General features: G+C 40.5%; 1 protein-coding gene across 1 annotated transcript; it reads right to left on the reverse strand.

Annotated features, from left to right (window-relative positions):
* Window positions 1–522: 522 nt before the first annotated feature.
* adgre5b.1 (adhesion G protein-coupled receptor E5b, duplicate 1) lies at window positions 523–22530 on the reverse strand. Its single transcript, XM_080519560.1, has 17 exons — window positions 22477–22530; window positions 22200–22360; window positions 16349–16423; window positions 14368–14511; window positions 14147–14284; window positions 11261–11304; window positions 10911–11021; window positions 10559–10721; window positions 10348–10467; window positions 10078–10277; window positions 9835–10002; window positions 7130–7324; window positions 5041–5258; window positions 4726–4884; window positions 3709–3877; window positions 3426–3527; window positions 523–2884 (listed from the first exon to the last, which is right to left on the reverse strand). Exons 2-17 carry the CDS (start codon window positions 22228–22230, stop codon window positions 2843–2845), a joined length of 2079 nt encoding a protein of 692 aa, XP_080375686.1. The 5' UTR covers window positions 22231–22360; window positions 22477–22530; the 3' UTR covers window positions 523–2842.
* Window positions 22531–23775: the final 1245 nt, after the last annotated feature.

Consider the following 23775-nt stretch of genomic DNA (forward strand, 5'->3'; position numbering starts at 1 on the left):
TGTTCTGTACAAAACGCATCTTTGTGCAAAAATAGGTTTTCAGCACCAGTGGAGTAAATGAAGGAGTGAAGAGAAACCATGTCCAAACACATGAGGGAGCTCAGGCCCAGAAATACTTTATTATCCTACATTTGGCAACGATTACAAGTAACAGAAATCCTTTATGATTTTCAAAACACAGAATAATCCAGCCTATAAGGTTCTCATGTAAGTCGACTCTAAGTCATTCTGGGTTTCTTCCTTCCTGGGATCTCTCTCTTTCCCAACTAATAATTAAGTGAAGTAATGTGGAGAAGATTTACTCATCTCTCAGCTGAAACATGACTGGAGGCAGTCATTTGTGAACAACCCATGACGCGGCAGGTCTTTCTTCACTTTTTGGTGTCTGTTCTTTACAGACAGTTTGAGTCATCGTTCAGGTGCGGGAAAAATAGCAAATAAAAAGTGATTGGAAATGTTCAAAGTATATTTCCATTTTTCTGTGTAAAGACCACGCTTAAGACTTGATGGTTTTCTTGAAGTAGGAACTTTAATAGCATGTTGTGCTGCATATTCTTTGAAGGAAACAGTACCGAGTAACATACAACAAAACATATTCAGAAAAGAAATAGTTTATAAAACTATAGTATATTCTAACATTGATTCTTCGTACATTCACAAAAGTCACCTTTTTTATACACATAAAAAACACATTTTTCACCGATTGAACAGAATAAAAGGTTTTTCTGGTCGTAGTCGCACTTACGAGAAGAGAACAGTTTTCTTATTAAATTCAAAATAACGGTGGATTTAAGTTTTTTTATTTATTTTTTTTAAGAGAATCAATTTCAATCCAAACAAACTCAGATCAATTCACAGTTATTTGACTTATAATCACAACATTTTCTCTCGTTTCATCAAAAACATGTTACACAAATGTTCTATTGGTTATACAGCTTACAAGTTTTTCCCCCAAAAATATATATAAAAATAAAAATATGACAACTGTTCTTGTTCTGTAAGTGAGACTCACTCGCAGGTTTTCATCGTTACTCCATGCACCGTGTGACAGAAGACCTGCTGGATCTTCATCTATACAACAGAAAAGTGCAATAAAATAGAAAATAATTTCATGTCTGCAAGGATCTCATTACTGCAGAGGTTCTCATCTCAGGCGGAGCGAGTGACGGCAGCTGGTAGTCAGAAGGATACCGGTTCGAATCCCTGTGCTACTGAAGAAAGTGAACATTTGACCTCTGATAAATCTCACTGTTCACAGCCTGTACACAAAAAGAGAAATGGATCCTTCTCTTCTTCCTCATTCTTCCGCCATGTGGCTTCAACTCTACAGCGAATGTGTGAAGCTCAGTTTTAACAGAAACAAAACAAAATGGAAATCTGCTCCATAAACAGAGGCTGGAAGCTGCAGACTTATCAGACGGGTGGGTCTGTTTGTCTGAATTGCCCACGAGGTCATTTTGAACATGATTTGGGGGTTTTTTTGTTTGTTTTTTTGGTTGATTGTTCTTAAGAATTAAAGAAGAAGAACCAAAAACCTTCACAGACACCAGTAAAAACAAAGGCAGAGCTGAACAGTACGACAAGGTAAATTCTTCAAAAACAGCCACAAGTGACGTTGAAAAAGAAATCACTTATTTTGTTTGGAATAAAACGAACAGAAGTAAAAACCTTGAAGGAGCCGACGCGGGAACACAAGGAAACTCGGAGGCACTTCATGGATAATTACAATTTTCACTCAGTTTGTTTTTGTTTCTTTCCCCTCTAGGGTATACTGTTAAATACAGTATGAAAACTTTCATAGAAGATTTATTTCTACATTAAACCTTTACATAAAATACAGTGCAAACACTTTCCCCATGCTCATAGATTTGCAGCCAACATGAATAAATACATCGATGTCACTCTTGAGGGAATACAGCTTATATTGTAATTGTGATATGTTCTGGATGACCTGATGAGCTTCTCTAATTGATCACTCAGATTGATCATGTTCACTTACCGAGTACCTGAATGCCCATTTTGAACAGTGGGCTTCTTCCTGCCTGCTGTAAAAATCAATGCTTATACAACTTAATGTACAGACAATGTTGATGTGGTACAACAAAGAAGAAATGAGGTAAAAGCCATTGACTTTATGACCCATAATGCACTGGGGTTGATTAGAATTTATTTTATGGGTTTTTTAAGCTGCAGAAAATTTTGGTCCAAGTCACTTTATTGGGCTATAAAAGGCCTGATACCATTGCTGGTGCTAAATATTAAATACGTCACAAACAAACGGGAACAAAAGTTTAAACTTGCACCCCTTCAGTACCAAAAAAGTGATATTTAAGTTTACAGGCTTAAAAAAGTGAATGTTGTTTTACTGAGAAGATCTAAAGAGTAGAATAGCTGTGTGTGTGAAAGAGAGAGAGAGATGTATTTTTACTTCTTTCCCAATTAGAAAGTCATCTAAAACATTTAAGGAATTTATTTACAATCACCTCGTGCAGTGGTCCACAACTGTATCGTCTTCTTAAGAGCCTAAAATCGCCTCTCTGATTAAAACATTACAGTGAAGCTAAATGCTGGCACACACACACACACACACACACGCCCGCACGCACGCACACACACGTACAAAAGCAATGGCCAGCCTCTGAGGCCTGCTTTCATTTTCGTGCAAATCTGATTTTAAGTGGGGGTTTTTTTAAACCTGTGACCTTTGGGATCCAATCACAAACAAAAAAAAATGCACCAGGAAAACATAAAGGGATTGAAACCTCTGAAAGCTGGAAGAACTGACCTACGGTCAACTGAAGGTGAGAGTGAGACTTTGGGGGACGACCAACGTTGAAGCTCTTCAGATGTGGGATTCTCCCGTGAGCTGCCCGCTCCGAGAGCCCTGAGCAAACAAAAACTTATTATCAGCAACAACACAAATATTTAGATCAAACTGGCAGTGCACAGTTTTGAAAATGCCATACAACAAATGAGAGAATGTCAGAATTTTAATTTAGGCTGTTCTAGTTATTTTCATTTTATTTGACAGTTATGGCTACAAACATGATCTACAATCAGAAATGGAGCCAACCGGGGAAAGAAAGAAAAAAACCCAAAACATTGTTAACCTGAAAAGACTGGTTATTAAAAATGAAAACTTTACTTGGCTATGAGAAAATCACCCAGGACAGATCACTGTACAGTTATTGAATATCCACAGGAAATTAAATATTGGTTTGTAAATAGATTTGGGCTGCAGGACTTTCTTCTTTCTCTCCTCTCAGACGGTGAAGTTCCTGTCGGGCTGGATCCTCGTCAACAGGCCGTTATTTATGTCACTTATTCAGAGGAATTATTTACCATATGTGTCTATGCTGAGTTTATTTGTGTAGCTTGAGGACAGATTGGAGGAAGCAGTGAGTGGCATCGGTGTGTTTTCTCACTTGTGACTGCGTGCTGGAGGGATTGGTGCTGCTGAAGTCTGAGTATCTCTTCTTCTGTGGTGTGCAGACGCACGAGAGGAAATGTGCGTACTCCTCTCTCACCTGCAGAGGGCAGCAAAATATCAGGAAAAGTCAAGCACACCACTGCCATTCTTTTTTATTGGGGCAGGATTTGTTGAGTCTCTTGTGAATGTTTCTGTTTGTTTTGTCTCTCCAGGTCTATTTGGGTCGCGGTAATTCTCACCCGACGCCTCAGACTCACACGAAGCCTCTGTGTTCTTACCTGTTTAGACAGCAGGCAGTGCATGATGAAGACCAGCGCACCCTGCAGGCTGTTGAGGATAGTGAAAATATATGCAACCACTTTGGCATCCTTCTGAAACAAGAAGGCCCCAAAAACCCACATCAGACCCAGGATACACATCTGGGCCACTGCTGTCACTGTGAAAGCTCTGCAGAGGGGAAACACAGGACAGGATATGAAGGTCAGTAAAAAAAAATAGTGGATGATAAAACCAAAACATGCAATGACTCGGTGCCTACTGTCTGGGAAAATAACCCAGAGGAGAAAACACTGGGGGAGTTTGGCAATGCAGCAAAAGAAAAGACAATTACATTTTTTTTTTCTAAAGAAACACGCAGGAGGAAACCGGCCAAGAGCAGCAGATAAATAAAAAAGATTAAGTCCAAGGTTGTTTGTCGATTTCAGGCCGTGTATACTGCCTGGGCCCTTTTGAAAATTTGATTTCCATTGACGTCTTCTTTATGTTCCTCTGTAAAATTAGATCAAATTTTCATCAAATTCTGCAGAAAGTGTGAGTGACCTTTACAATATGCACCATTCAAATATGAAATGTGGACATGACCCACATCTTTCCTCTCACTGAAACTCCACCAAATATTGTTTTCAAGGAAAAACTTATTTGCTTGTAAGCTTTTACCACAAGAAGCTCAAGTTCTGCTCTTCTCTGACTAACTTAAACACCACTGATTGACTCGTGCATTTTTCCTTTTGAGGTCAGATGTGTTTTGCAGTTGCAGATTTTTGCAAACGAGTGCAAACAATATGCATATTGTGGAGGACCGGGGTTTAGTGGGCTGCACCTGGGGGGATGCTCAGATCAGAGCACGGGGTCAGTACTATGTAAACGTTACCAACATTTCTTTCCCGCTCAAACTCTCACATTCTTTCCATCAGGAAGCAGATTTTGGATCCAGACACCTTTGTTTGTTTGTGCAGTGGAGACGTCATCACTCAGCACAATACATGTGACACACTCTCAAATAAACACTGACTCACCTAATTTTGTGCAGCTTGGAGAGATCCGGGTTCAGGCTGGTGAACTTCTGGGCCAGTTTCCAGACGGTGACGATGAAGAAGAAGACATTGAGGATGATGATGATGCACACCGGGCCGAAGAAGCTCCAGATGAGGCCGTCTTTCAGGGACAGCCAGCAGCTGCGTTCGTATGAAGGGAAGCACATGTTCATATGAGGGTGTTCCCCTCCGTCACTGAGATAATTACTGAAAAACGATGTAATGCACTGACGTCATTGAAACTCCTACAAACAGGCTTTTACTGTAACTTTCCCACCTGACCCTTCACACACTTACTGCTGCTTGGTGCCGTAGCCCTTCGGTCTGATGCTGGCCGACAGAATGACGACGATCAGAGGAATCCCGTAGCCGGTCACGTAAAGGTAGAGGGGACGAATTGTGGCGTTGAACACCAGGACCACCATCCGGTACAGCTGCACTCCTTCTAGCAGCATCCAGGTGAACATGCCCAGGAAGAAGAAATGAAGCAACCCTGCCACGAGCCTGCAGCCGCCCTGGAGCGCAACACAAGATGTGGAGGGAAGACACATGAAGAAGAAGGAAAAGTTGCCGCTGTGTGGCAACTGGGGGACGACAGGGGTCAAAGGTCTTGCTCAGGGACGCACTGTGGTGACTTGGGTCTCAAACCTGCCGTGTCTTTCTGACCTCTGGGCTTATTTGTGCAAAGTTTGTTTACACCTGTGGATGTTCTCTGAGGAATCTGGATTCCTCTCACAGCCCGGGAACATGAGATTAATTGGTGACCCTAAATTGCCTGGAGGCCAATTTGTGAGGTCAATCTGTCTCTCTCTCCGGGTGATGATCAGCAGATTGTCTCACAATCCAGAACTGGGTAAAGTACTGTAGTAGATGGATATATGAATGTTCATTAATATGGATGGTTCCTCTTCTTAAATAAAGAGAATTATAATATTTGACAGGAAAACTAGTTTTTTAAAAATGTGTTGAATAGGTTCTGGTATAGTATAGATATTTGTGATTGTCATATAATAAAGAAAATGTTTAATGAGTTAAATAAGTTGTCACATCCTTCACTTTAGTGAAAGTAGTAAATATTTAATGACTCATGTTTGTTTGAAGATTTTGAGAACGGGTTTAGTACTGCTGTGGGTCAAGGCAACCTCATATTGCTTCACATTCTGCAATAATGATCATAAAAAAATAATAACTATCAGTACATTTTCCCAATTTTACTATTGAGTCACAGTGCTTTGCAATTTTGACTAATTTTGGGCTGTTCATCACTTGTATGTACAAACCAACTTCCCTAACATGAATCTTGTGTGTTTGACTGTAATCAATGTCAATACAGCAATGTGCGGAAACGTCCATGTTTTCTGTGCTGTTGCCTCAGGAAAGCCACATGGCTGCAGGAATGCACTGATGTTAACATAGAAAGAGCCTCTCTGACTTAATAATGCACTCAGCTTGAAGCATAAAAAATAAAGAGTCCTGTGAAATAATTACATGAGTCAACCATCATTCATCACTCCAAACTCCTCTGACTATCCCAATATGAAATATGGAGATTGGTGTGGTTTGTTTGTTTGTATTTTTCAGGCAGTGTATTCAAAGCAATGTGTTTTATTCTATTTGAAGTCTTGTAACGCAGAACTAAAAGCAGTACAGGAAGATTTTTTGTATCACACTTAAATGCCTAATTGATGTCTTTCAATACACTGACAAATTTAAAAAAAAGAAAAAAAATGAGAATCTCTTCTGACCAGACAGGAAACCTCATACTTGCATATCTTTTTCACAACTACTGCAACTATACTTTCTCACACTCCTGTTTACTCTTCTGTTATAGAGTTGTTCATCATTTTAATTGGAACATTAAATTTCCTTTCTAATTGTGTAGGTATAAAATTTACCTGAAAAGTAATAGAATTGCATTACAGTTTTCTAATGTTATGTTTTCTTGTCTTATGTCCCGTGGGGCCAGGGGTTTCAGACCAGAGCCAGAAGGTGCAGCCAAACTTGCTTTACCCAAACAATCTTGTATTTACACCCGTTTGATTCATTTGTTTAAAATAAAGAACATTTTTGCTGGAAGTACTATACACAAAGTACTGCAAATCACTATGTATTCTTAAACATTAACCCAATAAGCCTAGTAAGTCATATTTTGTGCTTATTTTCTATAAATCCCACATCGTGTTGTTGAATGACATGTCTGATTTTTTTTTGATCATTTATTGTGGTATTAAGGTGTTACAACACCTTGCAGGACATGAGTTTGAAATTTGCACTTTCCTTTTATTTTATTGAGTGTCGGCTATACAGTTAACTGCAATCCCTACACTACTTCCTTCCTGTCTGATAGAGGTTGCTAAGACATTTTTTTTTTTTTTTTTTAATTCACCTCAGGTTCAGTTTGTGAAATGCCGACCAGGAAGATGAGGTCAGCCATGAAGAGGCAGACACAGAGGTGCAGGTGGATGGTGGTGCGGGTTCCCTGTATGGAGCGGCAGAACCTGAAGGTCAGGATGCAGACAATCAGGCACAGCAGGGAGAGGGTGAGGCCGATCCTCGTCACCAGCAGGAGCCCAAAGTCTGGCTGGAAGAGGAAGACGGACGAAACACTCATGTGAGTACTGAAACTGAAGTTGCGTTTCCTGCAGAAGGTTGTTGCAGATGTTCATCAAACATTTTTCATTCAGTGAAGCATCTTTGTCAGATCAGCTTGTGTCGTAGAAAGATTTGGATTTATACAAGGCAAAATCCAAATGTTCACAAGCTAATCCACTAATACTGTAACTGGATTTATCCAACATGTTTGGTTTGTTGCAATAAACATGGATATTTTCATTTTAAACATTAAACAGTTGAAAATCTCTTATAACTTTTTCCCTTGCTGACACGTGTGTTTCTGCCTGTTAAAAGAGATGTAATGTTAGTTCTAAATATCAGTGCATCGCAAAGTAAACCTCGACTTTCACACCAAGATACTCAGTTTGATTGACTTTTGCAGTCATGTGGTTTGTTCACTTTCACTCTGCACTGTTGAAAACACGCCGACCCGCCACGATACGGTCATGCAGTTACAGCCGCTGCTGATTTAGGCCGTTTATGCCCCAATTTCACTGACCTGGTAAATTTTCAAACAACACAGATAATGTATAAAGCAATAGACTACCAACTTCCTACAAATATTCAAAACTCTTTTTTGCAGAGATGGGGGTTTAACTGGAGAGAGGATTTAAAGATAAAAGAATACTAGGTTTCACACAACACTGAAGTCTTTTAGTCTTTCTATATGTGGAGTGAATTTGTGGAACAGTCTGGAGGCGGAGCTCAGGAAGCGTCCAATAACAACCCAGGTCCAAAAACTGAACAAAACTATGGTTTTCACAAAGTACAGAGAGGACCGTCTGTGAACATGGTGTAAGGACAATTTAACATTTACTTATATTTCTATTTACAATTTTTTTCTTGTAAATATGAATCTTTATATTTTGTTGGTAAATATTTACATTAAACTCATATTTGCTTTGCTTTGCTCTGTTATGTTTGTTTGTTTGTGTCTTTATAAAAATTTTGCAGTTTTGTTGTTGTTCCCACATGTCCAAAATAAACTTACCAAATCGAATCAAATAAACAATGATTAGAAATTTCAAAAAGCACAAGGAAGAAGAGAATACACAGCATTGATTGTCCAGGAGCCAAAACTGAAATTCAACCTTTTAAAAACCCTCACAACGAACAATGAGCGATTTCAAATGTTGCTGCTCTTGTGGGTGAAATCCTGAAATCATCTGACCAGCTATCAGTCAGTGTCTGTAACTGGACATTTCTCTCCATCTGATGTCTTCCTCACGTCTTCCTTGTTTTGTTCATCCGTACATCTCTGAGGACTTGAACTCTACTTCCACTGAATCACAGCGATCATTGCTAGTTTGAAACTGTCCTTGACTTTCTTTCTTTCTTAGTTTATTTGCAGAGGTGATTTCACATTAATGGACACTCAATGGTACAACCACCTTGTGTAAATACGCCAGATTTAGCCATGAGCTACTTTCCATGCATAGTCCTACATTTACGACGACAACAATTATTTAAAAACAAACAAGCACGGACATAGAGTATATACACTATTTACAACCACCCCTGCAAAAAAAAACAAAAAAAAAACACTAAACAAATGCCCTAATCTATAACCTTTTATCAGGTCTTACGAGTGATCACAAGATTGGTTAGCCTTTAACCATAGTTTCAGCTCTTTATTAAAAGCTGAAGAAGTGAAAGACTCTCTAATAGTAACAGTAATAACTATTCCAGCTTGTTATCCCTTAAGTTAGGGTTAGTGGGTTTCAGTTAAGTGGTGTTTTGTCCAGTGGTGTTTTGTCCAGTGGTGTTTTGTCCAATGGAACCTCACAGTCTCCTCTAGTGCCTGATCTCGCTCTAAAATTACTGTCTTTTCTTCAAAAAAAATAATTCCTCCAAAGGGGGTGGGGCCAAATCGATTTGTAGACGAGACAAGTACGTTTAAAAATTCTGAAGTTTTCTAAACTCAAAAGACAATGTTTCTCTAAAATTACACAATGGTGGGAGGAGGGGGCAGCAGTGGTGGAGACAAAAGGCCTGATTTGTTTAAGATTTTGGAGGTTGAATTTTATAGTGTTGACAATTTTTATGTTTCTTGAAGGTAAAGTTTGAGTCCAGTACAACTCCAAGGTACTTAAACTGAGAGACTAGTTCCGTACCTCTCCATCTATAGAGACTGAAAGGTTGTTCTGCTTTGTTGGTCTTTTGGAGAATGTCCTACACATTTTTTTTAGTATTGAGAGCTCAACGGTGATCTTTGAGCCAGAGCTGGACTTTTGTTAAGACATCCGTACGTTTGGATGACATTCTGTCAGTTGTTGAACCATGAGTATAAATTACTGCGTCATCCGCATACATTTGAACATTGAGGTCTGGACATACGTCTGGGAGGTTATTTATGTATAGTGAAAATAATTAGAGCCCAAGGACTGATCGCTGTGGGACACCTCCAGGACAACTGCAGGAGGAATACTGAAGGACCAAGTGTTTCTATCGCTACCCAGGTTTTTACGTATTCCTTACCTCCATGGGATAAAGGGCCATGAGCACAGCGAAGCTGCTCAGATGTTTACATATACAGGAGGTGTGGGTGGCGTTGGAAGAGTCCTTATCGCAGCCGTCTGTGGCCCAGGCTCCCCGCTCGTTCCAGTACGCACAGATGTAGTTCACCTCGGCTGACTCGTTTCTCTCCTGAGACACACGACCAAGTCAACATATCAACAACCGCCTGCATGTTTTGTCTTCCAAAAAGAAACGAAAACCTACCTCCCGGTGTCTGAGCGTGATGTTGACGGGTCGGCTCAGAGACTGGGTGGAGGGGTTGGACACCACAACGGACACAACTCTGGAGGACACTTGGAAGGAGGGATCCACGCCGTTTTTGTCAAATCCTCCGAGCCCGTCGAAGTAGCCGTTCAATGATGCGTCCAGGTTCTTGTAGCTCAACAAGGCAACCAAAGCGAAGCCTGCGGCATGACACGCAGTGGATCAACATCTGGCTGATGAAACGAGATGAGAGACGAGCCAAGGCTTTACCAGGATACGCTCCTGTCCCGGTGGCTGTCGTCCAGTCCGTGTCGAGTTGAGCGTTCTCATTGGTCAGAAGAATCGGTCCAGTCGGTGGCGCTTTCCCCTTGTGAACAGCAATCTCTGCATCTTTTCAAGCAAACGAAACATTTCACTGCATGATTCCTGCAGTCAAAACCTTCACCATCCTCCCCCGAGGCGAAGGCTCCTTTAATGTTACCCGTCTCTGTGGTTGCCAGCTTGGTCCGGTTGTGTTTGAGCTGAGGGCCAATGAGCAGGATGGAGTTCTCCACCGTGCTGAGCAGCTCGCTCACATCCTCGCTGGCGTTCATCTTCACAAAGTTTGCAGGTTCCAGGATCGTTTGAGTCGCTGTGAAAAGTTTCTGCACCAGGTGCAAGAGACCGGGAGGGGTTGAGAACACGTGTGTGTGTGTGTGTGTGTGTGTGTGTGTGTGTGTGTGTGTGTGTGTGTGTGTGTGTGTGTGTGTGTGTGTGTGTGTGTGTGTGTGTGTGTGTGTGTGTGTGTGTGTGTGTGTGTGTGTGTGTGTGTGTGTGTGTGTGCGTTTTCTGACCTCCAGTAGCGCTTCTCCGTCAACCTTCCCTTCACCAGCGAGGCTGGAGTGGGACAGAGCCAAACAGCTGTTTCTCATCATGGACAAAATGTCTGCCAGGCCTGCAATGGTCTGGAGAAGAGAGACACAAAGAGAGAAAGGCAGAATAATGAGACTATTCATCTTCCTCTATAATGAAGTTCATTGATACGAAAGCCTACAGGGACCATAGGATGGTCGGGCTGAGATGTTCTTTAGCAGGATACTTGGCCTGAGGTCTGAACACAAAAGTGTCTGAACGGAGACTTTTTGAGTCAAAATACATTAGGAAAACTCATTATTCTATTTTTTGGGGGGTATTTCTAACTCACCTCAGCAGGGCTGCTGTTGGCACTGAAGCTGTCACAGTCGAGCTCTGGATGAAAAAAAAAAGCAAACCCTGAAGTTATCGTCATGCTCGTCAGCTCTGATACTCCACTTAGTGATGAAAACAGGACTGTGAGAAGATCAGTGCAACTTATCAGTACTGAACTGCCACACTCAGCATTAATTAATAATGAAATAAAAATACAGCCCAGAAGTTGATATACTCCAACATAATGAAGCAAAAGATACACATGTAAGTCAGGAGGTCCAAGACTCTCCTCTGAAGAGACCAAAATTAAATTTGCACATGTCAAAGAAACTTGTAATTAGACATTCATTCGGATTTAAAGCATAACTAGAAAACTGCCCATAGATTTCATTTGTAAAGATTGTGATATTTTTGAGAAAGTAGTAAAGGTCTCCTGTGTTTGGTTTCACTGTATTGTTCTGACTAATCAGTACGGAGAGATGAAAACATTGAAAGCAACAAAATGGATGGATTTTTTTTCCAGTCATAACTGAGTTTAAGGCACGTGAGTCACAAAAGACAAGATGAAGAGGAAACACAACATATATAATGGAACTCTTTTTGCTGCTTAGTTTCCTTTCATTGTAGCATATTTCATGATTCATTTTTTCATTTTGTAAAAAGTTCTGGCGTGTAGGTTTTTTTTTTCATTTTGGTGACGTTTCAGTCAAGTACAGTAGTAATGGAGGTTATTAAGGCAAAACTGTAGCAGCATTCTATTGTCATCCAGTGCCATCTACTGGTCCTAGAGGGTATATAATAATATATACAAGTAACATTTAATATAGATGACCTGCCACAACTGGGGATAAGAATGTGTCTTATAATCCAGAAAACATGGTGTCCTTTCGTTGTCGATATTGGTGAAACCCTTTGGACATTTGCACCAGTAGCTTCTGAAGACGTTCCTACACGTTCCTTCCTTTCCACAGATTTCTTCACGGTTCACTTCTGCCTCATTGCATTCGTTTACATGTGGGTGAGAGCAGAGGCGTCGGGAATGACTGAGAATCCTGGAGAGCAGTGGCAAGTGTGTTTCTGCAGTGGACGATGTTACTATGAAGTTACACAGACGTGTGATTATTAAAGCAAAATGATCTTAATGACAGTTCTTATATTTACTGGCACGCCGTGTTGTGGGGGGTCATTTTGCTCTTTCAGAAAAGTTAAATGCTGTAAATCAAAGGAGCAGGATGCACTAGATAGCTTTGTAGTTTAATTCAGAGTACACTGTGATATATTAGGGACACAAGAACATTTACTACCTTTTAAGAACAAATTTAAATACATTTTGCTGAACAAGACACAGTGCAGCTCTTCATTCTTTCATAATCATCCAGTTTGTTTTGGATGGGCACGATTCGATTATGATGTCAGAATTATGTAACAATTGTGGGATTTATTTGTTAATGATGGCTCCAAATGATGTGGTCAGAACGAGGAAAAATAACATTCTCCCATTCCTGTCTGATACTATTAGTAATGTAATTACATCAGTACTGCCGCTGCAGCCTTACTTGGTCTGAACAAGGCACTGTTTGCCAACCCCTGTTAGATTTACATGCACAACAGAGCCTGCTGGCATTATTTCTGTAAGTACCTTCTGCTTGTTTCATCGCTGTGCCGTGTTTTAGCATTTATCATGAAGGTCTGTGTATTTCAAATAAACATCATGAGAGGGTTTCTTCAATTCAAAGTGTTTATACATGCTTGGCATTGCTGTGTATTGGCGGAGGCAGACTTTCCTGAGTTTAAATCAAGACCAGACAGCCTGTGGAAAACAGGATGATGAATCCCTATGAGGCGATAAGCAGCAAACAGTGGAGGCACTTCGCTTAACTTTAATTTCCTCCTCATGGCTGCGGTGGACTGACACTGTGAGCTCCCACTTCAAGAATTTAACTTCTGTTGTTCGCTGCTCTCTCCTCTAGTGCACTCAGGAAGTTGAGCTTGGTTGCACACAGTGACACAAACAGAAAATACATTTAAAAAAAAGATAGAAGTCGACAAGTTTAATTTCTTTTTTTTTCATGGCCTTCACACATTTTGTCAATTATTCTTGTCAGTTAACTCTGAGGTGTCGAAACCGATTTTACTTGAGTGGCCACATACACATTGAGCACAAGTTGAGTGGCTGTGATTCGGTTAGAAGAGCAATCATAATGCTGCAGGTTCAATTCCCATTTCTGCCTGTTGATGTGTCCTTGAGCAAGACACTGAACCCCAAAGTTGCTGTCAAAGGATGGATGAATGTGATGATGTACAGTGCTACGGGACCGCTCAGGCAGTTGAAAAGTTCGATATAAGAGAAAACCATTTATCAATTCCAGTTGAACTCTAAATCTCTGTTTTAGTGCAAATATTAATATATATGAAATGCACAAGATTTGATCTATGAGGCTGGATTGGAGTCTGGCGGGCTGGCTCTGGCCACAGGTTTTACACCCCTGGTCTACCAGGAAGAAGGCCCCGGCTGAAGAAGACTGAGGCCACCTTTACACATACCTGGGTTTTTTTTCTTTTCCTCCTTTTTTTTAAAAGGGCTATTTTTGCCTCGACATTTACAAAAACTCTTCATTGATGTGGTTCAGAGCTACTATGAGCCGCCAGACCTGTAGGGGGCAGTGTAACATGAAGCATGAAGCCACAATAGTAAATCAGAGTCCTGGAAAAAACAACACGTCACAACTTGTGATTTAAATCTCCGTCTCCCCTGTTTAGATACAACAAGAGACAGTATTTTTCTAAATCTCCACTGCGAAGTTTTCAGGAATCATCCTTAGCGGAGACTCGTAGATGGTTCATATATAAATGTAAGAACTATGGGCTATGTGTAAACGTGGACTAAAAATACATGTCTCACCTTTGCACCGCTCACTTGAACTGCTGGGACTGATGCTGACGTAGCCGACTTTGCAGGTGCAGCTGTAGTTCCCGATCAGGTTCGTACAATGAGCCCAACCACCACAAACACTCTGATTTTCTCGACACTCGTTGACGTCTGAAGGTAGAGCAGGTGGAAACAGAATGAGGTCAGTGGTCGTGCGCACACACACACACACACACACACACACACACACTCACCCTGGCACTGCCCATTAGTTGCGGTGAAGTTAACCTTCCCGCTGACGTGTCTGAACCCGGCGTTGCACTGACAGTAGTGGCTGCCGTTCGTGTTGAAGCAGGTGGAGTTATTCCCACATGGGTTTTCTTCACACTCATTGAGGTCTGTGGATTTAAACCCAGAAACTTCAGCACGCAATCAGAACTAATGGCTATACACATTGCTGCCAGTCCAGTAAATTGAGTCATGAACTTTGTCTATTGTTTAAGTTGCACTTTGCAATAATGTCAGTATTTACAAAGTAACGTAAACTAGTTAGATGTTATTGTCGGCCTCAATTCCAGAGCGCGTCACGTCAGTTAGAAAAAGATGCGTTGTAATCTAGAACATTTGGATGGAGGAAATATTTTCATATGATAAAAAGAAGTAGTTTAAAACTGTTAAATCTGCAGACAGCAGCAGACGAGTCTCATAAAGGAAAGCTCATAGCTAATGTAGGCTGCTAATGCAACACTGGCACTTTCAGTGCAGTTTAATGCTGAAGTGAACAGAGTCAATAAGTTTAGATGAGTTGTATATGAGCTGCTCCTCAGATGACACCTTGTGTGGATAATAATAATCTGGACATAGAGCGGGACAGACGGACACTCTGCAGCTCTACGGCCATTTACATGTATGAATGATCATCTTTGTTAAATTCCTTGTTCCTTCTATTGCCTCCAAATTATTAATTAAAAAAAATATTGATTACTTCAGTCAAGCTTTAAGCCAGTCAGTGCATTTCATTTTGGTTACTCTATATTGTTTCCCACATAATCAAAATAATTTGGCAGAAAAAGAAGAAATTGTTCTTTTTTTGTGGAATTGTGACTACAGATTTATATTGCTGTATAATATTTACAGTTTATTGTGGAATACATTTTTTTGTTGTTGTTCTACTGAAGTACCCATCCAATGAAACAACACTGCCAGCAGTGACCATCAGCTTTAATAGAATGTTATTAATCATCATGGAAATCCAGTCAGAAATATATCTAATTTCAACCGTTTATTTCTGATGCTATATTTAGTGGTCAGTTTAAAACTTTCCAACAGATTTCCCTGCAAATAGGATATAATGATTTTTATTCACACATTAAAGTCTTGAAATATAATTTTATCACAAAATCTATGACTGAAATGTTAATTTTTCACAAGATCCATTTAAAATGGTGATCATAACTGCACTTTTATTTGTATTTACTCAGAAAAAAGTGTTGTTATCAGAGGCCAGTGTTACTGATATATAATCTAAGAAGTGAAAATAATCATGAGTAACACATTTTAGGAAAGTTTCTTCAGAAACAAAGCTTTGACTTTTAGAAGCTGCAGGAACATAAAAGACAATATGTACTGTGCTACGGTTTTGTAAATGCTGAATTGACTTTAATTGTAAACAAACTCTTTTTCTCAGTCTGAAGCTCTGCTCTCTTCAGCTGCTCATTATTAATGAGGTGACCTCAGAATTTAAACCTCTTTTCAACGGTTGTTTTCTTTGCAATCTGCTCTGGATATCAACTAAATACCTAAAAAGGTCAAATAAAATACTGCTTCCTCCTCCTGGTCACAGCTGTTTGTAATTGTCATTAGTGTGTGGATTTCGTTCCCCTCTCTTGTAGCTCTGGTTGCCAGTTCGTCTGAGTTCTCACACCATTCGTACCCGCCATTTTTTCCTCGTGTTGCCTTTGTGTTTTTCGACCTCCTGCCTGCCCGACTTTGCCTCCTGGATTTCCTCCTCCATTGCCTGGACTGGTTTTGGTCTTGGACTGCCTGGCTTGGCTTCTGCTGTGGTTTTTGATAAACACTTTTGAACTGAGCTTCTTGTCTGCCGTGCAATTGAGTTCACAAACCCTGACAACGCCCAAGTGATTTATCTCAGAGTGTGTCTATCTTTGATCATCATGGACAGAAAGACGATGGAGTGCAGGGAGTTTGAATAATGTATGAAAAAGGAGGATTTACCAACGCATTTTTTTTCATCTTTAGTGAAGCCAATGCCACAATTTTCTTGACATTTTCCCAGCAGACACGTTAATCCTGTGGAGAAAGAGAGAAAGTTAGTGTCACGTCACGATCAGTCTGACATTGCTCACAAGAACATTTCCAGAGTGAAGCAAAGAAAACAGGAACTTCCCTGAGCTGATTAAAGACTAATGGGACATTTATGGATTTTTGCCTTGAACTATTTCTGAAGGGGAATTTGAACGAACCATGAACACCTTGATTTGAAATGGCAAAATACCTCTAAATCATCCATTTAAACAGCTTGATTCCCAGTGCATGACAGATGTCTCTAATGCTACAGGACTGACGTATATTTCACTAACCTGCTGAAATTTAACCTGGCTTTATAGAGATATTGATTCGGCACCATAATAAATTCTGAAGCCAGAAGCATTTGTGAGATTGAGTTCCCTCACTAATATGCACGAGGAGAGCAATTCCTCAAAATGTCAATAATTTTCTCCTCAGGGCTCCACACTCTCGCTGCAGTTTGCAGGGAAAAGTCGGATTTTTGCCATATATGGCCGAAGTATTGCCTCTTTTGCACAATCCTTTTCAAACACTTGAGGATACAATCTTTTAACCCTTCAGAGTGATTCATGTTACATTACCAGACGTATTTTAAGATATTGGTGAAGCGACACTTCAGCGACACCAAAAATCAGAATTAACTGGAATCCAAGCAAAACTGTCAGTCGTCAAGATCTTATTTCTAACAGCAACAGGGAATTTATTCCAATTAATTCCATGGATGGTCAACATTGCTTCCATGTGTCTGTCCTGCTTCCTTCATCCTGCTTCGTCGATCCCTTTAGTTTTTCCTGTGTTTCATTTTGTAATTTCCATTTCAAGTCATCAGTTTATGGTGTTTTGCACTTCCGGGCTGCCGTACTCATTACGACAAGTTGACTTCTTGAATCACTTGTTCCCGTTCTTGTATCCACAGTTCATTTGCACATCACTATTTGGTGCTCTCATCGCTGTCCCGGCGTTCCTGGGAAGCACTTGTAATTTAACCAATCAGAATGAATATTGCTATCTAGATAAAGAGTGATTCATCCAGCTCCAGCCTCTGTAAGGCTTCATCCCCCTGGGTCGTGCTGGAGCTGATCACAGGCACAGACAGGATCCACAACACGTCACCTCACACACATCACTGGGATGTTTGTTTACCTGAAGCACAGGTAGAGCATGCAATCTTTACCCTAACCTGTAGCTCTACAGAATGAAATGTATTTTCTTTCTGGGTTTTCCAGGTGAAAAAAGGCAACAGATTGCCAAAACAACTAAAATGGCTTGAAATAGACTAAAATCATCTGAAAAGTTACTATTTATGATGGCCACTACTATCAATATAATTACAAATATGTATTAGGGGTCACATAAAATACATTTTTGCAGGCATGGCAGCTTTACATCAGCTTCATTATCCTCATTTAAAGGTTAAATGTGTTTTGAGGCTCCAGACAAATTTTATTCAATATGAAGTGAGAAAAATGGCTCTTTTGGTCATGAATGTTACAGACCTCTGCCCCGGCTAAAATCAAATTAATTAAATACTTTTTCACTTGAACATGTTTTACAGTTTAAAAAAAAAAAGGTATTAATATTTTCCTCTTTCAGTTTTTCTTGATTTAGTCCTGGAAGCTATGTGTAATAAATCTATTCATAACTTCCCCTCTTCTGCTTCCTTCACAAATCCCACCCTGACCTCCTTGTAGGAAATTGCCACTTGCCATGAGTAATAAAATGTGAACGTGTTTTGCTTCTGGGCCATCCTCAACAGTCGTACCTTTTCTTCTCGCCTTAAAAGTCACTCAGTTTCTTTCTGCACTTTTTAAGGACCTCAGCTCAAATGAACAATCAAACAGTTGAACTATAAATCTACGAAACATCACAGAGTGGTGTTTTCTGCTTCAAGGCATGACACATTTTAATGATTCAGTTATCCTGTTAAAGTAACCAAACTCTCAGAAGAACTTTCACAAATCCTCCTACATCATATTACCATCCTTCATCTCTCTCCCCATGCTCAGAAAACTCATTTATCATATTGAAGATCGATCAACGAATGTGGATTCGTCTGATGTCCCAGAAGACTGACGGTTCAGATGAATAGCCACACAAAAGACATTCCCATCTGCCCCAGCTGTACTGGCTTTCTTATCCATCTACAAACTATAAATCCACAATTACTGTGCTTTTCTTTACTCTTTTCCGTTCCTCCCCAGCGTGACTCTTCGTCCTGTCACACACCACGACAGACACACGTCAGTCACATTTTTGAGAGTCAATGAGTCACGACAAGCCTGGAAACAGCAGCCGAACACTGTGGCCTTTAGTGTTCCCACATCCGTATCACCGCTGTCGCAACGAGGCTTCTGTGCCCGTGTGACGAGATGGCGGTTCTCACAGCAGATACTCAACAAGAGCAGACAGTGTGAGATAGTGTGGGCTCCAATTATCCGATGAAATAACTGGACGGACACACGGCCTGACCCTATTAGAGAGTAACATTATGCCGCGCTCTCAGCTGACAGGGCTGTGTCTCCATCGCTGCTCTCACTGTATTTGGCTCTGGCTTTTGCAAGCAGATGTCTTTGTCTTTTCTCTTCCTGTTGCTAAACTCCTGCATGAGCCTTTGCAGACAGTCAATGCTGTCATTGCTTCTCCATTGGCTTCCTTCTTGAAAACATTGGAGTCTGTTCCTCTTTTATTTCTTCAAAAGTCATAATTTTCAGCCAAAAACAGTAATGCATCCGTTTTGAGCACATCAGATTTTTTTAAGGAACATTCTTTTAGTTAGTGTACAAGAGCGAGACGCCTCTGTGAAGGCTTTCCAAAGAAATAGTGTGAAATACATCAACCTACAGTGTGGGTGGAGGCAGTGCACATATAGGTTAACTCAGCGAGCCAGACAAACTCTATTGGGCCATTTAGAATTAGCAATTAGCCTCAGAAGCAAGTTGCAGGACTGTGGGATAAAACCCATGCATGCACAGGGAGAACATGCAAACGCCACAAGCAGACCCTGGGCTCGCTGTGAAGCCGAAGGCTTGCAGAGTCACTTTGATCACTTTCATACACATTCATTGGTGTTTATTTATATTGCGTATGAAGTACTAAAAAAAAAATATTGATTAAGCCTTTAACAGCACCCAAGAAAAATTCTGTCTCAACATATATAGATAATAATAAAAGGTTAAGTGTGTATGATACTGATACTGTGTATGAAAGGAAATTGAGCATCTGCATGAGACCAAAAAAGCAACAGCTGTCCAAAATACACTGGTCTGACGTCATGTGAGAGCTTTGTTTTTCTCTCCCACACAGTAACCTGTGATGCACAGTTGTTTTCTTCAATAATAAATACTAATAAAATGTCTCTAACTTCTGCAGATAATTTTGACAAGTTTCTTCTTTCACATCCTGACGGGACAAGACTCCGGTTTTCTTCCCATTGAGCTCACTTTGTGTAGAATAATAATCTCCTGTTCCTGACAGTGTGTTTGTCCTAAAAGATACTCAGGGTGACTGGTCCACCTTTTAGTTAGTTCAGGGTGGAACTATTTTTGACGTTTGGATGATAGATTAATTATTGACTCTGTAGCTTCTCTTTTTCCACCTGGACTGCGTTTCGTACAGACAACAGTTGATTCCTGATCTAATCAAAAAAAAGGTTTCTTTGTCGTTCTTATCGAACGACGAGCCGCACTGCTTGAATTTTGCTGGCCAATATTCACTCTTTATGTTTCTATATATTTTAGGGAGGGCGGTTGAACTTTGTTTTAGAGCGGGTCAAATACATCTTAGTGCGACGGCCACACGCATTCTCAGTAAAAAAAAAAGGAAGAAAGCGCTCCGATCTACAAATAACTCCAAGTTGCTGTTGCTTTTCTGAAAATGTTCATGAAAGTTCGAAAAGTAGACAAATTGGCATGAGCGGTCACTGTCAGTGAAAGTTTTACATGTTAGTGTTTCCACTGTTGTTTCATGCCTCTGCCTTAAACTGTTTTTTTACATGTATATTTCAGTTCTTCACTTTTAAGATAAGAGCTTAGGTTGGTAGGATGAGGCACTTTAAGGAGTTTACAGACTAAACATTTTGTTCAAGTTAAATTTTCCTTGTCAGCGGGTTTATTTTCCAAGAATTATCCGTTGTGTTTGGGGAGTCAGGCCAAATTCAATTTTCAAATGATCCAGCTTGTCAGATGAACTGGCCACAGAGATTTAGCAGAGGAGGATCAAGATCCTCAAGTACAGTGTTCTGGTTTCTGAAGAAAGTATTTGTCTTCCTGATTGTGCTTCTGTGCAGCCCAGTGGTATAGCGGTCAACTCTGTTGTTAGCATGTTCTTCCTGTGTGTGTGTGTGTGCAGGGTGTAATCACACTACTCACACTACATGTAGAAGATGGATGAATTGGGACATTTTTGTGCTTTTCAGAGAAAACACTGTATTTTTGTGAGCTTTGATTGTGGTGGAAAACAGTTTGGTGAAGAGCTGGAGTTATTTAAATTGAGACACTTTAGGCTAGAAACTAGAAAATGGCTGAAATACTCTGCAGTGTTTGAAGGCTTTCTGTTTTTGTTTTTGCTTTTTTTTTGTTTTGTTTTGTTTCTTTATTACATACAAAATGTATGTAATCTGCCAACGCGTTCAAAAAATGTCACACGGAAAGAAAAAACAATGATTTGCTATTTTCCCATAATTTATTTAGAATTATTTATTAAATCATTTTTAATGTTGTCTTGGAGAAATTATGTCTGAAACATTTGATAAAGCAGTTTTTTCTTGACATAGTATTCATTTACAAGTACTTATTGTGATAAAAAGTATTGAAATACTCTGAAAGGTATTTTTACCAGAAACAAAGTTACACAAGAATATTTTTTTCCTTATTATTTTATAATGAATCATATCATTCTTTTTTTTTTGCCTCAATAACCAAAAGTGGTGGAACGAGTCCTGGACCTGGGTAATCAACCATAGCTATTGCGACATTGCTTTAATCATGCTATAAAGTATTGCGACAAAGTACTCTTCAAAGAAATTCCCTCTGGGATTATCCAAGTACTGTTTAGTCACAATATTAGTTACCGGTACCTTTCAAAATTGCACCTTCAACAGCATCAAATTGCACCTTCAATAGCAGGCATTCCATTGATTTTACATCCATGTTACTGTAAATCACTTTTCCCAGATGAACACTGAAGTATAGAAAACAATTCAATGACAAATTGTTTGGTAAATAAATGTGGATATTCTGCTAAAATGATAAACAGTTCTGTCTGGGAATAATTGCATGATAAACCAGCAGCATCACCAGTCGTGTGCCGCCTCTGGTGTCTTGATTCATTGGGGGGAAAGAGACTTCCTGCTGTGACTCGTTGTGCCATGAGACCTGATCACGATGCTGCAGCGTCTTCAAGCTTTCTGTATTGAAGTTTCCCTCTGAGGAAAAGCTCAGACTGACCTGGTTAGTGTGGCGACGGAGGTTTTTAACACACAGAAGCCACTCTGACCTATGTCAGCAGGAGGTCAGCATCAGTGACAGGGTGTGGAACAACCAGATTCACAACATGTGACTTTCTACTGTTTTAGTCTTTAATACATATTAAAGCAAATGGATCTACTGAAACCTTTTCTTTATGGCTTTTGAATTTTCACCAAATATAACTAAGGAAATGAGTATGTGTGCCGCAACATCTCTAAACTTCCCTCTAGTTTTTTTTCCTTCTTGTCCGTCTTTACACACCCTTCCAGTCACACACTCACACACATGATACTCCTGTTGAGAGACTTACTTACCGAGAATCAGCAGCTTCTTCCAAATCCCCATTTCAAAAGGCAACAGTAGAACCACACAGATGACTTCACAGCTGTCAATTAATGGCAAATATGTCCACAAAGGGGGGGAAAAAGTAAGTCCTCTCAGTTCAGGAGAGAAAATTTCAGCTGCGTGAAAAAGTCTGTGGAAAATCCAGAATGAAAATGAGTAAAGAGAACAATAAACGTTCAATAGGATCTGTCACTTTTAGTGGAGGATATTTGTATGTGTGGCAGGAAAATAACAGTCCTCCCTCACCAGCTTTCTTCCTCTGTCAGAGTTAGACTCTCAGTATGAGCATGCCTGCACTCCTCTCAACACTCCTCCCATTCTCTCTCTCTCTCTCTCTCTCTCTCTCTCTCTCTCTCTCTCTCTCTCTCTCTCTCTCTCTCTCTCTCTCTCTCTCTCTCTCTCTCGCTCACTTATCTATGTGGCCTTGCCTGCCTCCCACCACCATTTCTTGCTCTTTTCTTTCACTCCTATGTGAACACTTTCTCACACAGGCCCCGTATCACATTGCTTACACACACACACACACACACACACACACACACACACACACACACACACACACACACACACACACACACAATCCCCCCCTCTGTCCACACCAGCTTTCCCATTTCTCTCTACGCTTCAGCAGCCTCTATTTCAGGAGCTATTCACAACACTCTCATGAGAGTCAGACCAGGAGAGGAAGGGGTGGGGGGGTGGGGGGGTGGGGGGGGGGCCAGAGGGGGTCTGGGGGGATACAGGGGGGGGTACGGGGCTTTTCGAGAGCCTGATGACTAACACGACATCTAAACAGCTGCTGCCGTACTTGAGTTTTGCAGTAAGTAATATAATATCCGTTTCCATTCTCCCCCAACTCCCCTTCTGCATCTCCTCCCACTTTTTTTCCCCTCCCTCCATCCCTCCCTCCCTCCTCACTGTTCAGCCCTTCACCCACTTTTTTTCAGCAACAAACCTTCTGGGTTTTCTCAACCCCCCCAGACAGCAGGAAAACAAGCTGGAGGCAGATGCAGGACGCCCTCTATTTAAGTGAAAACCACTATAGGAAAGCCACAATGGCCCGATTCAGAGAGTGAACAGCATGGAGGCATATCATTAAAAGCAACTAATGACGTGCTCAAGCTTCAGCGCTCCCACATTAAAAAATGTCTCGATGCAGGAAATAAGTGAAGCCACCTTGAATGAAGCAGAGCTAGGAGTCCAACATTCAGAGGGTTCAGTCTGGCTTCAGGAGTCTTTATGCGAGTTTTAAAAGTTACAAATATACATTGATGTTTCAGATTTGTTTGCTGTGAGTTCTACTTTACTTCTTCTATAGTGGAAATAAAGTAGAACTCATCAGGTAGACCAGTAAAAAAAGTATTCCTTTCCAGAATATACTTCTCTACACTAAAACCAAATAATATATTCAGACTGCAGTCCAAATGAAATCAAATTGGGCTGCATCTGGTTCATGAAGTAAAATGAGGTGGACAGATCTGCATTGTTTCTGTTAAGTTACTATCAAAATGAAGTTTTGGAGACAAAATGTATAATTATAGATGA

This window comes from Blennius ocellaris (assembly GCF_963422515.1).
Source record: "Blennius ocellaris genome assembly, chromosome: 3".
NCBI classification, from domain to species: Eukaryota; Metazoa; Chordata; class Actinopteri; order Blenniiformes; family Blenniidae; genus Blennius; species Blennius ocellaris.